Source organism: Cydia pomonella, chromosome 7 (assembly GCF_033807575.1).
Source record: "Cydia pomonella isolate Wapato2018A chromosome 7, ilCydPomo1, whole genome shotgun sequence".
NCBI classification, from domain to species: domain Eukaryota; kingdom Metazoa; phylum Arthropoda; class Insecta; order Lepidoptera; family Tortricidae; genus Cydia; species Cydia pomonella.
This window is the reverse complement of record NC_084709.1, coordinates 25,004,851-25,018,207: the sequence shown is the minus strand read 5'-3', so window position 1 is coordinate 25,018,207 and position 13,357 is coordinate 25,004,851. Positions and strand designations below refer to the sequence as shown.

At 39.8% G+C, this 13,357-nt stretch overlaps 1 protein-coding gene across 1 annotated transcript in view; it reads right to left on the bottom strand.

Annotated features, from left to right (window-relative positions):
• The window catches only part of LOC133520217 (uncharacterized), an 80,781-nt gene that overhangs the window by 27,181 nt on the left and 40,243 nt on the right, over window positions 1-13,357 (bottom strand). Inside the window, exons 4-16 of the mRNA XM_061854596.1 lie at window positions 11,229-11,337; window positions 10,357-10,465; window positions 9,138-9,257; window positions 8,535-8,667; window positions 8,003-8,081; window positions 6,650-6,782; window positions 6,276-6,384; window positions 5,935-6,055; window positions 5,391-5,448; window positions 3,905-4,199; window positions 2,955-3,044; window positions 1,521-1,627; window positions 256-365 (exon numbers count right to left, since the gene is read on the bottom strand). Coding sequence (XP_061710580.1) covers window positions 256-365; window positions 1,521-1,627; window positions 2,955-3,044; window positions 3,905-4,199; window positions 5,391-5,448; window positions 5,935-6,055; window positions 6,276-6,384; window positions 6,650-6,782; window positions 8,003-8,081; window positions 8,535-8,667; window positions 9,138-9,257; window positions 10,357-10,465; window positions 11,229-11,337 — 1,573 coding nt within the window. The remainder of the gene's footprint in view (window positions 1-255; window positions 366-1,520; window positions 1,628-2,954; window positions 3,045-3,904; window positions 4,200-5,390; window positions 5,449-5,934; window positions 6,056-6,275; window positions 6,385-6,649; window positions 6,783-8,002; window positions 8,082-8,534; window positions 8,668-9,137; window positions 9,258-10,356; window positions 10,466-11,228; window positions 11,338-13,357) is intronic.

Here is a 13,357-nt window from a genome sequence, read left to right as displayed (position 1 = left end):
TCCTGGCGTCCTGCAGCAGCACGGCGGCGTCGACGGGCGTGCCGTGGGTGGGCTCGCTCTCCGTCTTCTGCACGCCGCCCGGTGCCGGGGCAGCTCCGACCCGGCGCCTGCAACATTACGTCCGTACCTCCTGGCGTCCTGCAGCAGCACGGCGGCGTCGACGGGCGTGCCGTGGGTGGGCTCGCTCTCCGTCTTCTGCACGCCGCCCGGTGCCGGGGCAGCTCCGACCCGGCGCCTGCAACATTACGTCCGTACCTCCTGGCGTCCTGCAGCAGCACGGCGGCGTCGACGGGCGTGCCGTGGGTGGGCTCGCTCTCCGTCTTCTGCACGCCGCCGCGGTGCTGGGGCAGCTCCGACAACGGCGCCTGACAAATACCACATTTATCATTATGTGTCGGCGGCCGATCGTAAAATCAGGCCGATCGTAAAATTACTGTGGAATGTTTTGACGGTAGTCACATTAAAACAATAGATAGGTAGGATATGTTCGTTAGGTTACTTCAGATGCCGGAAGGGCAACAGGGCTTCGTTGACTCAGGGAACGAGACAACGATTTCCACGAGTCACGATTTTTATGATCTACCTAATTTTACGGGCGGCCGCCGACGTTAACACATTATCCCGCGTAGTTTTGAGAGGCAAATACAAAGGTCATGGAACAAAATGATAGTTTGAATTGTTGTTGTTGTGTATTCAATTTGTGTCCAAAAACGGACTTAGGTAAAAAAGTTTCCCCACGAAAGTAGCACCCGAAGTTAATGTGCAATTTGTAAAGAAAAAATAATCTAAAAAGTTAAGAAATTTTGCGTAACTTCGGAAAATTTTTAATAATAAAATCTTAATTGTTACATAATAGATGTATCTCTACAAGCGGCCGAGTTATAGTAGGACTGGGCTAAGATGACCATCTGCATCGCATCGCCAGACGGCGGGATGACTTGGATTCCTTTATAAGTGACTGCACAGATGTAACTTACACCCGGGAAGAGTGGAAAAGAGGGAGGTGAACAAACACTATTCACCCGTGTGGACACAATAGGTTCGCAATAATAATAAATTATTACCCGTGGCTAGGTGTTTATGTGAATTTTTCAAGATTTTATCATAAATGATGAACGAAACCAGTATATGTGGATAATGCTGGTGGATTTCGCAGAAAATGTTACCACTTTTTAAATATTTTGTATCTCTGACGATTGTTTGTATAAATTTGTATTTATAATTTTAATTTGAGAATTTTGTGTTATTTTTTTTATGATAAGTTTAAATTTATTTATTTTATTGTGCTTCTGTCTGTTGAATTTGTCTTTTATTGTTAGAAGTTATTTTTTTATTGGTTTATATATAAATTATATTGATTTTATTTGTATTACATTTTTGACATTTTTATATTACAATAACTTGACATTAGAATTAAGATTTAACATGTAAACGACTTGGTGACTTCTGTAAGTTTATTATGTGTCTAAATAAATAAATATAAATATATAATAAAAATAATATGATTTGGTATTAGTTACCGGGGAAGGCTCAATCCCGATCTGCTGCAGTCTGACGGAGCCGCCGTCGGGGCTCTTCTGCAGCTCGCGGTCCTCGCTCTGCGCCTTCGGCTTGGCGATCTTCGACGCTACGCGGGAACAAATAAGGTTCATTATGTCATGAAGTCAACACTGTCTCGCAAAACAGGCGCTAGTGGTCGAGATGCGGAAAATCGCCTGAACAATACTGTTAATCTTTTTTTAACCCACAACAGATAAAGATGTCATAAATTGTACGTGTGTATCCGTGTGGAATCGTAACTCCTGAACCTAAGTGATTAACCGATTTGAGAGCAGTTTCTTGTATATCCACAGTAAAAATTCATTGATAATTCTAGATGAGTAGTGTCAATTTTCTTTTTCGAATTTGACAGGTACACCAGATGGCGCTGCACAGCCCCGTACAGGTTGATTCACGAACGCTGGCATGAAAAGAATGATAAAAACGTTTGTTTGAATGACACCTATAGGTATCGGTATACAGTCAGAGCCACCATTTTATTGGTTCACAAAAATATTTTCATTCAATCATCCATTCCATTCGTGCCAGCTCTCGTGGATCGATCAGTATGTTATGCGGTAATTCTGGTCGCCAAAAAATTTCATTTGACAATTGTGACCACAAAATATATGGCGCGGTACAGCGCCAACTTTTACGACTGTCGAATAGGAGCAAGTATTTTTCTTAGATTTTACCTTCAATACAATAAATAACTTTTATTTATATCGAGAGTCTCGTCAGCATTGTGTTATCGAAAAAAAATTCTTCATATGTTTCATAGTAATAAAAACTAACTAGATCACGTTATTTTGATTTTGTAAGGGATTTTAAATTAGTTTTTCTCAAACAAAGTTTGTATGAAATGATGACATGACTTATTTCAAATTAGGTCCGGAAATACTACATATCAGGTGCGATGAGTGAAGATGATATGTAAAGGAATTTCATACTGCCTTACACACCTAGGCCTGTAAAGCAACCTTCTTTTGTTTTTTAACGCCAAATTGTTACACAACGATTTGGCATCCAACCATCAACAAATATAGGTACGGTACGATGATCGGTTGTGCATATTCGTTGCTATGCAACGGCGGTTACGCATCGCGCGGGCGCGCGGACTTACACGCGTAAGGTACCGCTGCTGGTAGAGTGGCGAGCCGAGTAGTTCGCCACAAAACAAATTGACTATTTTTTGTTTTAATTGCAAGTTTGAGAAAAGCACTATATATATCTCGGCGAGAAACGGGGTTGCCGGCCGCGTATCTTTATCCTATCTATCTTTATCTATATCTACTTGGCCTGCAACCCTACGTTTCCCGGCCTCTATAGTAATGTACTCTTAATTTAAGGAAAATTGAGTTTGGTTTATACAATTGATTGCTATACGGGTGGAATAAGTAGTATCCAATATTCACCAGGTTTGGGTCCGCTCCGCTTGGGCTCGGGCGCCGCCGTGAGCGACGCGCGCCTCTCGAACTGCTCCTTGAAGCTGCCGACATTGCCGCCTACAACACGTTCAAAATTACATTATTCTCGAAGTCACGAAACGGTAATTGTTGGCTGAGTATTAATTGATCGAGCGTAAGCGTAGGTTATCGTTTTATTTTGGGCAAAAATTATTTTGTATGTCCGGATATTTTTGCATTTCTCAGCAGATTCTTGTGAAATTTGGCGAGCAGGTTCAGTAAATGTGTAGATTTTTTTGTCAATTCAGTTTTGGGAAGTTTTTCGAAATGGCGGAGTTATGGAAATTCGCGAGGTTTACAGGTCACAGAGCTATTAGTTTTATAGTAACAAGGTTTTGAATTAAAGTATGTCCTTTACATTTTAGTAGGAAGCTAAATTTGAAGTATTTTAACACTGTTTTGAATATCTTTTTGTTGCTTAGAAATCAAACTCTATCAATATAGATGCAACTTCTATTTGTTTTAAAAATCGTTCTGGATATTCTTTTTCTGTTTGAGATTATAAGCTTTGATCATTATTGTTTATTCGTTCACGAATCAGTATATAAACATTAAAACAGTCGAAGATTGATTTGGGGGTAATAAGTTTATTTTAGTTTCATGTAACAATGTAGAAAAGAAAAAAGAGAATAAATGAAAAAATAAAGTATGTCCCGGGACAGTTCGTGGCATTTCGTATATCTGGTACTAGTTTCCGCCCGCTGCTTCGTTCGTTTTTGAGTGGGATGATGATGATTGATAGAAATTGTCCTACTTCTTTTCTTGGGCTTCAAATTATTACAAAACGAAACTATATCAAATTTTATCTAAATCGGTTCCGCTGTTTAAAACGTCAAGAGATATCGGACAGTAACGTTCGCATTAGTAATATGAGTAGGGATCATGAAGGAGGGAATTACCCGGTATAGAGAACTTCTTAGGTTTCGGCTGCTGGGGCGGCTGCTGCGGCGGCGTCGGCAGCGGCTGCGGCTGCGCGATGGCCAGCCCCGTGAGCTGCGCGGCCGCCGCCGACACGTCCTCCGGCGCGCAGCAGCTGCGGGCGGCGCGCGGCTCCCGCGGGACCACCTCCCGCGTGGCGTCCCGCGCCAGCTGCGCGGGGGCGGCGGGGGCAGCGGGGGCAGCGGGGGCAGCGGGGGCAGCGGGCGCGGGGGACAGCGTCATGGTGGCCGAAGACTTCAGGGTGGGTTGGACCGGCTAATACATTTACAAAATATACATATAGTTGGTCAAACCAATTTCGTCAATAAAAAAGAACAAACAAAACTATCCTCATCGTTTTCTTTTGGGTGCTGTATAGTAAGACAAAGATAGTATGATTCTCTCTGTCTATGTTTGAAATGAGACAGTCCTTTGACAAACTATATTTCTTGTTTTACTCCTACTAAATGTGATGTGATCTTAAATTAAGGTGTCTGAAACGACCTTAATGTATACACGCCTTGAAAAATGTAAAAACCGAATGAATGAATCTAATATGATAATTAGTAAATAACTACAGAAGCCGGGACGAAAAGAATTGCCTGCCGAAGACGTATATAGAAAAAGAGGACTTTACCGGCCTACACCTGCAAGATTTGTATGAAATTCCATTAACGATCTCTTGTCCTAGCCACACCTAAAACGTCATACTTCACAGTCTATTATAAGGAACATAACATTTTATTGCATGTTTGAGAATAGTAGTTTATATGACTGCTACATAATAAAAAGCATTAAAACACAAATGTGGGTTTAAGAAACGAACGAAGTGAATTTCTTAAAAAGATCACACGAGTGTTTAAATGCCTAATTATGTACAATTATATACACTATTTTATCTACACACATATTATAAACTTTACCGAACGGCGTCACAAAAAAATATTTTTATCGCTTATTTTACACGAAATTTTTGCTATAGTTACCTTAAAAACAACAAAACATATTAATTTTATACTTTAAACTAATTAAAAGATAAACTGTACGTCAAATGACGGTAAATGAAAACTTTTTTCACGCGTGTAGTTTTTTTTTAATTCAGAAACAAACTAAAGTCGGGGGCCTATTTCCGTATCATTCGATACAAACTAACATACGACATATGTCAAAATTGTATGCAATTGACATTTCATTTCGAACAAAAAGGCATCTCGACTAATATTAAAATAGAGGTCAAATCGAATTGCTTTTTTTTCAGAGATGTTCCAAATTTGAATGCACAACCAAATCGATTTTGATGTAGTTATGAAGCTATAACTACATTATCACAGATAAGAAATTTGTTTTAACAAAACAGTTTATCGTAATGTTGGCCATTATTTACGGATTTTGAAGGCATCACAGAGGGTTTATGATATGTGTAGATAAAATGACATTTCCACATTTCGTCACACAAAGTGTACCAACCTCTGGCGCCCCGGGCTCCGCCGCCGGCCCCGGCGCGCCGCCCGCCAGGCTCGCCGCGCTGCGGACACCACAACGATCATTCACCAACACATACAACTTTAAACCAAATGTTTCTTTTAAAAAATTACAAGAAAGAAAGTACTCTACAATTTAAAAAAATACAAGAGAGAAAGTATGGCATTGTCTATACATAGCAATATAATCGTTGTAAATAGTTGTCTTCGTTTCATGTCAAAACTACAAACGAACGAACACAAATCACAACCTATGAATGCTCGATATGATCGCGTTGCCGATTCGCAATAAACGGTGATATTACAACTATAAACGGATTACACCACGACGACAATCCTGGCGACACTGTGCGTGACGCACATATGGAACGAAATATAGTATAGCATCACCTGTGCACGAAGTATAGTATAGCATCACCTGTGCACGAACTATAGTATAGCATCACCTGTGCACGAACTATAGTATAGCATCACCTGTGCACGAAGTATAGTATAGCATCACCTGTGCACGAACTATAGTATAGCATCACCTGTGCACGCGCTCCTTCTTCCTGCCGAGCGCGGCGGCCGACGCGGCCAGCTCCAGCTTGCGCTTGTTGTCGGCCACGATGGTGCGCGTCGGCGACGGCTTGATGGCGTCTTCACCGCCCTCTGCAACCGTCACGCAAACTTATATTAATACAGTTTTCAATCTAAAATATATAGGATTTTGAAAGACTTGTTTGTGACCCAAGAGACAACTATCCTGTATGTTCCATTTTGTTAAATTAGGACAGTCTTCGCAGATCGAGTTGAAACCTCTAGAAACTCAAAGTTAATTCCGTATCGTTGACCGTTTACACAAGTAAACTGAAAGTGTGTCAGTGATTACCAGCCATGAGGTCCAGGATTCTCTTCTCGGCGGAGCTGCTCGGCTCCACCATGGCCATCGAGGCTGACGTTGTGAGTTCTGCGCCGCTCTCTGATGCTGTCAGCTCGGCCTGGAAATTTACAAAACATTTGGCGTGGGTTACTGAAGTCGTGTAATTCTCAATTAGTCGGGTAGGTCGGTAGGCAGGTGGTCGGGTTCACGCCAATAGTGGTTCTTTAATTATTATCGGACTTGTGATCTACTATTCATAGAGATAAAGTCGATAATCTGTCAGTCCAAAAAAAAAAAGTTATAACGATTATTTAGTACCGTGTTTTGTGGTACACCTAAAGTACGCTATAAAGTGGATGCAGGAAGGAACCAGTGTAGTATACCTCGTTGGGCACCACGACGGAGTTGGTGGGCGGCGGCGCCAGCGACAGCAGCAGGTCGAGGCGCACCGGCGTCTCGGCCGCCAGCATCTCCGCCATCTCCAGGCAGCCCGTCTCGCAGCCCGTGTTCACCCATCTGGCGGCGTATACATCGCGGGCATTCATGACAATTATACATATGGAGAGCTAATTTTTCATTATTTTTAGTTACTCGAGAGACATCACCGTTTTTAATTATGTATATCTACGCACATATTATAAACCCTCTATGACGCCTTCAAAATCCGTAACTAATGGCCTACATTACGATAAACTGTTTTGTTACAACAATTCAATTCAATTCAATGCATTTATTTGTCGAAAAGCAGGTAGTGTTACAAACAGGTGTTACATACAAATATTTAACGTGAGTGGCGGTGTAGCTCATGCGATGCAAAGTATTTGTCATCATCAAAATAATAAATGTTAACTATTTACATACATACTTATCAATTAATGACAAAAATCTAATTGTTAAATGTCAAATTAAGGTCTATATTTAAATTATATAATTTAGATAATACATTACAAATACATACATCAAAAAAGTTCGCTGTCATTTAGATTTGTATGTTATAGTAGAACTTGGTTTTCAATAAAGTTTTTATCGTATTGCGGAATCTGTTTACCGGTATAGTTTGTATCGATTCTGGTAGTTTGTTAAAAAAATTAACAGCCATGCTAAAAATGCATTTTCTAAAAAGTGCGCAATGTGCACGTGGATTTAAAAGTGTATCTCTTTGCCGGAAGGTACGTGCCGGGTTGGGCTATATTTTTGAAAAACGACTGTCATATTTTTTTACGAACATTAGGCACTCCAGTATGTATAAAGAAGGGACAGTCAATATGCCAAGGTCTTTAAAGAAGGGTTCGCAACTTTCCCAAGTCCGTATTCCGACAATGGCACGTATGCACCCTTTTTTGCATACCAAATACTTGGTGAAAATTTGTTGAGTTACCCCAAAAAACAATGCTGTACGTGATAAGTGATTGCACATGGCCGTAGTAAGCAGTAATTGCAGTCAGAACAGTATATAATCTGACACGCTGGCAAAGTTCAAAATCAATCTGTTAGATAAGCATCCTGAGGTACAGAAGGAAAGACAAGAGAGAGCCATACAGAGGAGGAAAGCCATTGGTTTGTAGAATGTGGCAAGGAAAATGAAATAATCAAAGTGGCGATGGGCAGGCCACATACTGAGACACGAGTATCCAAGACTGACGTTGTAATTTATTTATTAAAACTTTATTGCACCATAGATTATATCTATCTCGTACATACTCTCATAAATGACATAGTTATCGTGAAATACTTACGAGTGATCACAAATATACACGATGTCCGCGCGCTTGAGAGGGTCCACGGTCAGCATGTCCCGGATCAGCGGCGACGCGGCTGCGAAATGTCAAGTCCCGTGTTAATACTTGCCCGTTTTATCAACTTCAACGTAACCTTAAAACACACACGGCCCGTGGGTACAAGACACGATATGGGCACATTGTATAAATAAATACGTAAATGCGTAGAACCATAATGTACAAAAAAAAATTCTCTTGTTTTTCTGCCCTGTGACCCAGGCGACAAGAGTAAGAAATATATCCATAGTACACTATGAAACATAAGTGTACCAGTGGCGGATCGTTCAAGGAACTCGATTCCAACCGGCTTGTCTTATATCAGCCCTTTGATTACTTTCACGATCAGTTCATCAAAAAGCAAAATTAGCGCCGGGTTCCCTACGAATATTTGTAACGCGCCGCCACTGAAGTGTACAATAATTTAAACCTTAAAATAGGCAGACTCTCTTTGGCCAACGTAATGTCACGGTCTGTCTGTCAGATAACTCACTGGAAGGGCTCTTGGGCTCGTAGTAGTCGCCGTTGCTGATCTGGCGCACGAGGCGCTTGAAGTTGGAGCCGTCGAACGGCATGGCGCCGTACACCAGGGTATAGAGGAGCACGCCCAGAGACCAGCAGTCCACCTGTGTACATACACCACTGTTCAAAACATGCATATGTGGTACCTTCTGGTTTACGCTCGACATGTACGAAAGCCATGCTGTTGTTAAACAGATTTATGTAGAATTATTTATCACCAAAGTGAGTTGGTGGTTACTTTTTTTTTAGATAGCCTATTATAGAGTCCCACTCATCTCCACAGCTCCCGTTATTGTGCTATTTTTGGCCAGTTACTGATGAATGTATCTGGTGGTAACTAGTGGGAATAACTCTTTTATTCTTAATACTTTTAATTTCATTTTTACTGCGTTAAATCAAAATTCGTCTTCCCAACATTTTCTGAAAAATAATAAAATGACATTCAATAGTATTTGCGTTAACACATTCACTGCCGGGAACCCGCTGGGCGGGTTGTTTTGTACGCAGCTATAGACCACCGGTTTCTGGGGTAGTGCGCCGTTTTTTGTCTGGCAGTGAATGTGTTAATTATTACCTCAGGACCGATGTATGGAGTTCCTTTAACAATCTCCGGCGACGCGTACAGCGGCGAGCCGCAGAACGTCGACAGCAGCGACGTCTCTTTGAACACATTGGACAGGCCGAAGTCGGCTATCTGTCAACGAGGAATAGACACGTCATTAGTAAATCATTGGCATTCAATTAATCATAAATAGGGAAGCGCTGGTAGGTTAGCGGTAAGAGCGTGCAACTTTCAATCTGGAGGCCGCGGGTTCAAACCCCGGCCCGCACCAATGAGATTTTCGGAACTTATGTACGATATCATTTGATATTTAACAGCCGCTTTTCGGTGAAAACATCGTGAGGAAACCGGACTAATCTCTGGAAGGCCTAGTTTCCTCTTTCGGTTGGAAGGTCAGAAGGCTACGCCATTTTTTTTGTTACACCACGACGGTGGCAAACAAGCATACAGCCCACCTGATGGTAAGCAGTCACCGTAGCCTATGGACGCCTGCAACTCCCAGAAGTATTACATGCGCGTTGCCGACACTTTATAATCTGTACACTCCTTTTTGAAGATCCGGCAGGGAGCTCAATTCTTGGGATTAGTTGCCAAGCGAACCCCAGGCTCCCACAAGCCGTGGCAATAAGCCGGGATAGCGCGATGAATTGCCTCGCGAAGCGGCCCATTTGCATTTTTTAAGTTTCCAAAATAGACGAAACTGCTGAACTTGGTACCTAAGCGAACTTATTCTGTCTCGTGACCCAAGAGACACCCAATGCACACCAAAAAATGCCTATCTAATTTATCAAGTGATTATCTCTTGCTTGGCATTGTTTTAATCTCTAGCGGCCCACCAATCCCGCCATACTAAAAAATTAACATTCAATATAGTATCTCACACTAGATTTTATTTTACTTTGTTACAAAATCGAACGAAACAAAACAAATACAACTCTGTTCCAATTCAAAATGATTTAAATTGCATTGAGGGTTACCTTGCCCCTACCTGCTCTTAGCTAGTACTAATTAGTACTACTACGCGGGACGCTACAGGTGAAACAGTAGATACTACTTCAAACTTCAAAAATCTATTATTCAAGTAGGCGTAATAATAAGCATTTTTGTTTTGAAGTCATAGAAAATAAAATATACCTAATATTACAAACATTCATTGAATTTTAAACACAGAAAGTAAGAGATAAATAATCGGTAACAATTATTAATTTAAGTAAAATTGGTATGAACTAACCTTAGCGCTGCCAGTGTCGTCCAGCAACACATTCTCCAGCTTCAAGTCTCTATGGCATATCTTATGTATATGGCAATAATAAACGGCCGTCGCGATCTGGCGGAATAACCTGAAAATAAATGTATCATTGAGGGTGGATTAACTATTTATTGTTATTCTATCCCGTTAGCCAGGGGACAAAAGTAGTCCAGTTTGCTAGAAGAACTGTTGTACGGCGTTCTACTAACATACTCGATAGATGGCGCATTCCGGAAAGTAACATAAATAGTACATTATTGCAGAGACCTGGAAAGATGAGTTTCGATTTTGTCGGACGACGCTAGGACTCATTTTGGGTCATCGGACCAGCCAAGTAAGTAAGTATGTTACATAGTAAGCACGCTAAGCACGAATAATTTCGTACATTGACCCGTCTATTATTATCTTCATCGTACGCGTTTAATTATATTGCTGTCCAGCCCAGCCCATGATGCCAGCGGTCAATACCACTGCGAGCGGGACAGGTGGGTAATATCCTAAACAGCTTACCCAAACAAGTAGTAGAAACTTTAGTAAAACATCCTGATAAAATAAAGAGTACACTTAAGAAAGCACTGATTAATTGAATTAAATTTGTTACAAATAGTATTATAATAACATGTAAACACTAACTGCCAACAGGACTAATTATATACTTAGTTAAGGCTAAACTTAGTTAACACAATCTCCAAATATAGAGATTATAACTGAGTGCTGACTGTACCTCAACAGAAAAAAACTGAAATAAACAGATTAAATTTTGAAAAAATTTTTTTTTTTTTTGGGTCAATATACTAAATTCTTCGTGTTTAGCGTCATTGCGACATACATACATTATAAAGTGAAATGTTTACCTTCTCGCTTCGTCTTCTTGTAATACTTTCTTTTGGCTGAGGTAGTCGTACAGCTCGCCGCCCGAGCAGTACTCCATCACGAGGATCATCTTTTCACTATTTTCAAATACTGCAAGCAAAAAGATAACAATTAAGTACATTACATTATCAAAAGTGGCAACAGCAAGGATAAATTTAAGAATTATAAATATCAAATGTGTTCTAGGTCTAACCATGACATATAGTTATATGTCATGGTTAGACCTAGAACTTTCTAGCAAAGACGACATATTGACAAAAGTGACAAAAAATAAGCATGACAAAGGTAATACCTCACCGAAACGTTACAAATGTTACAATATAAACGTTACAAGATAACCGTCATGTCGATATTTCATTTTGTCAATCTCTCGTGTTTGCTAGAAAAAATTCTAGGTCTAGTCATGGTGGTTTCCTGTTCCAATGAGGTCTGATATAATTGAGAGCATAGCAACTTAGAGGCATACATGTAACTCGGTCCCATAATTTTCAATAGACAATTAATCCAAGATATTAGAGATTAGATTAGATTAGATAGCGTGGGGACTATAGCCCGAGCCCTCTTGCACATGAGAGGAGGCCTGTGCCCAGCAGTGGGACGTATATAGGCTGAATTATTATTTTTATTAATTAATCCAAATTAAATCTAATTAACAGGTCACACTAAAACATTAGTCTCAATACGCATTGACGAATAATCACAACTTAAAAAAAAGCGGCCAAGTGCGAGTCGGACTCGCCCATGAAGGGTTCCTTTATGACGTATTAAAAAAAAACTACTTAAACTACTAGATCTCGTTCAACATTTTACCACTTTGGACACACATTTTACCACTTTGGTAGTGTCTCTCGCGCAAACTATTCACTTTAGAAAAAAATTATATTAGGAACCTAAATATCATTTTTGAAGACCTATCCATAGATACTCCACACGTATGGGTTTGACGAAAAAATTTTTTTTTAAATTTTATGACGTATTAAAAAAAACTACTCACTAGATCTCGTTCAAACCAATTTTCGTTAGAAGTTTGCATCGTAATGTATATCATATATTTTTTTTTGATTTTTCATTCTGTTATTTTAGAAGTTACAGGGGGGGGGACACACTTTTTTTCACTTTGGGAGGTTCTCTCGCGCAAACTATTCAGTTTAGAAAAAAATTATATTAGAAACCTTAATATCATTTTTGAAGACCTATCCATAGATACCCCACATGTATGGGTATGTTGAAAAAAAAAAAATTTTTTTAATTTCATGACGTATTAAAAAAAAACTACTTACTAGATCTCGTTCAAACCAATTTTCGGTGGAAGTTTACATGGCAATGTATATCATATATTTTTTTTAGATTTTTCATTCCGTTATTTTAGAAGTTACGGGGGGGGGGGGGGGACACACTTTTTTTCACTTTGGGAGGTTCTCTCGCGCAAACTATTCAGTTTAGAAAAAAATTATATTAGAAACCTTAATATCATTTTTGAAGACCTATCCATAGATACCCCACATGTATGGGTATGTTGAAAAAAAAAATTTTTTTTTAATTTCATGACGTATTAAAAAAAAACTACTTACTAGATCTCGTTCAAACCAATTTTCGGTGGAAGTTTACATGGCAATGTATATCATATATTTTTTTTAGATTTTTCATTCTGTTATTTTAGAAGTTACGGGGGGGGGACACACATTTTACCACTTTGGAAGTGTCTCTCGCGCAAACTATTCATTTTAGAAAAAAATGATATTAGAAACCTCAATATCATTTTTGAAGACCTATCCATAGATACCCCACACGTATGGGTTTGATGAAAAAAGATTTTTTGAGTTTCAGTTCTAAGTATGGGGAACCCCCAAAATTTATCGTTTTTTTTCTATTTTTGTGTGAAAATCTTAATGCGGTTCATAGAATACATCCACTTACTAAGTTTGAACAGTACAGCTCTTATAGTTTCGGAAAAAAGTGGCTGTGACAGAATCGGACAGACAGACGGACATGACGAATCTATAAGGGTTCCGTTTTTTGCCATTTGGCTACGGAACCCTAAAAATGAGGCCGGTGGACGTTCTATGCCGGCACAATATCGTCCATCGACGACCTAATAATTATTTATGTA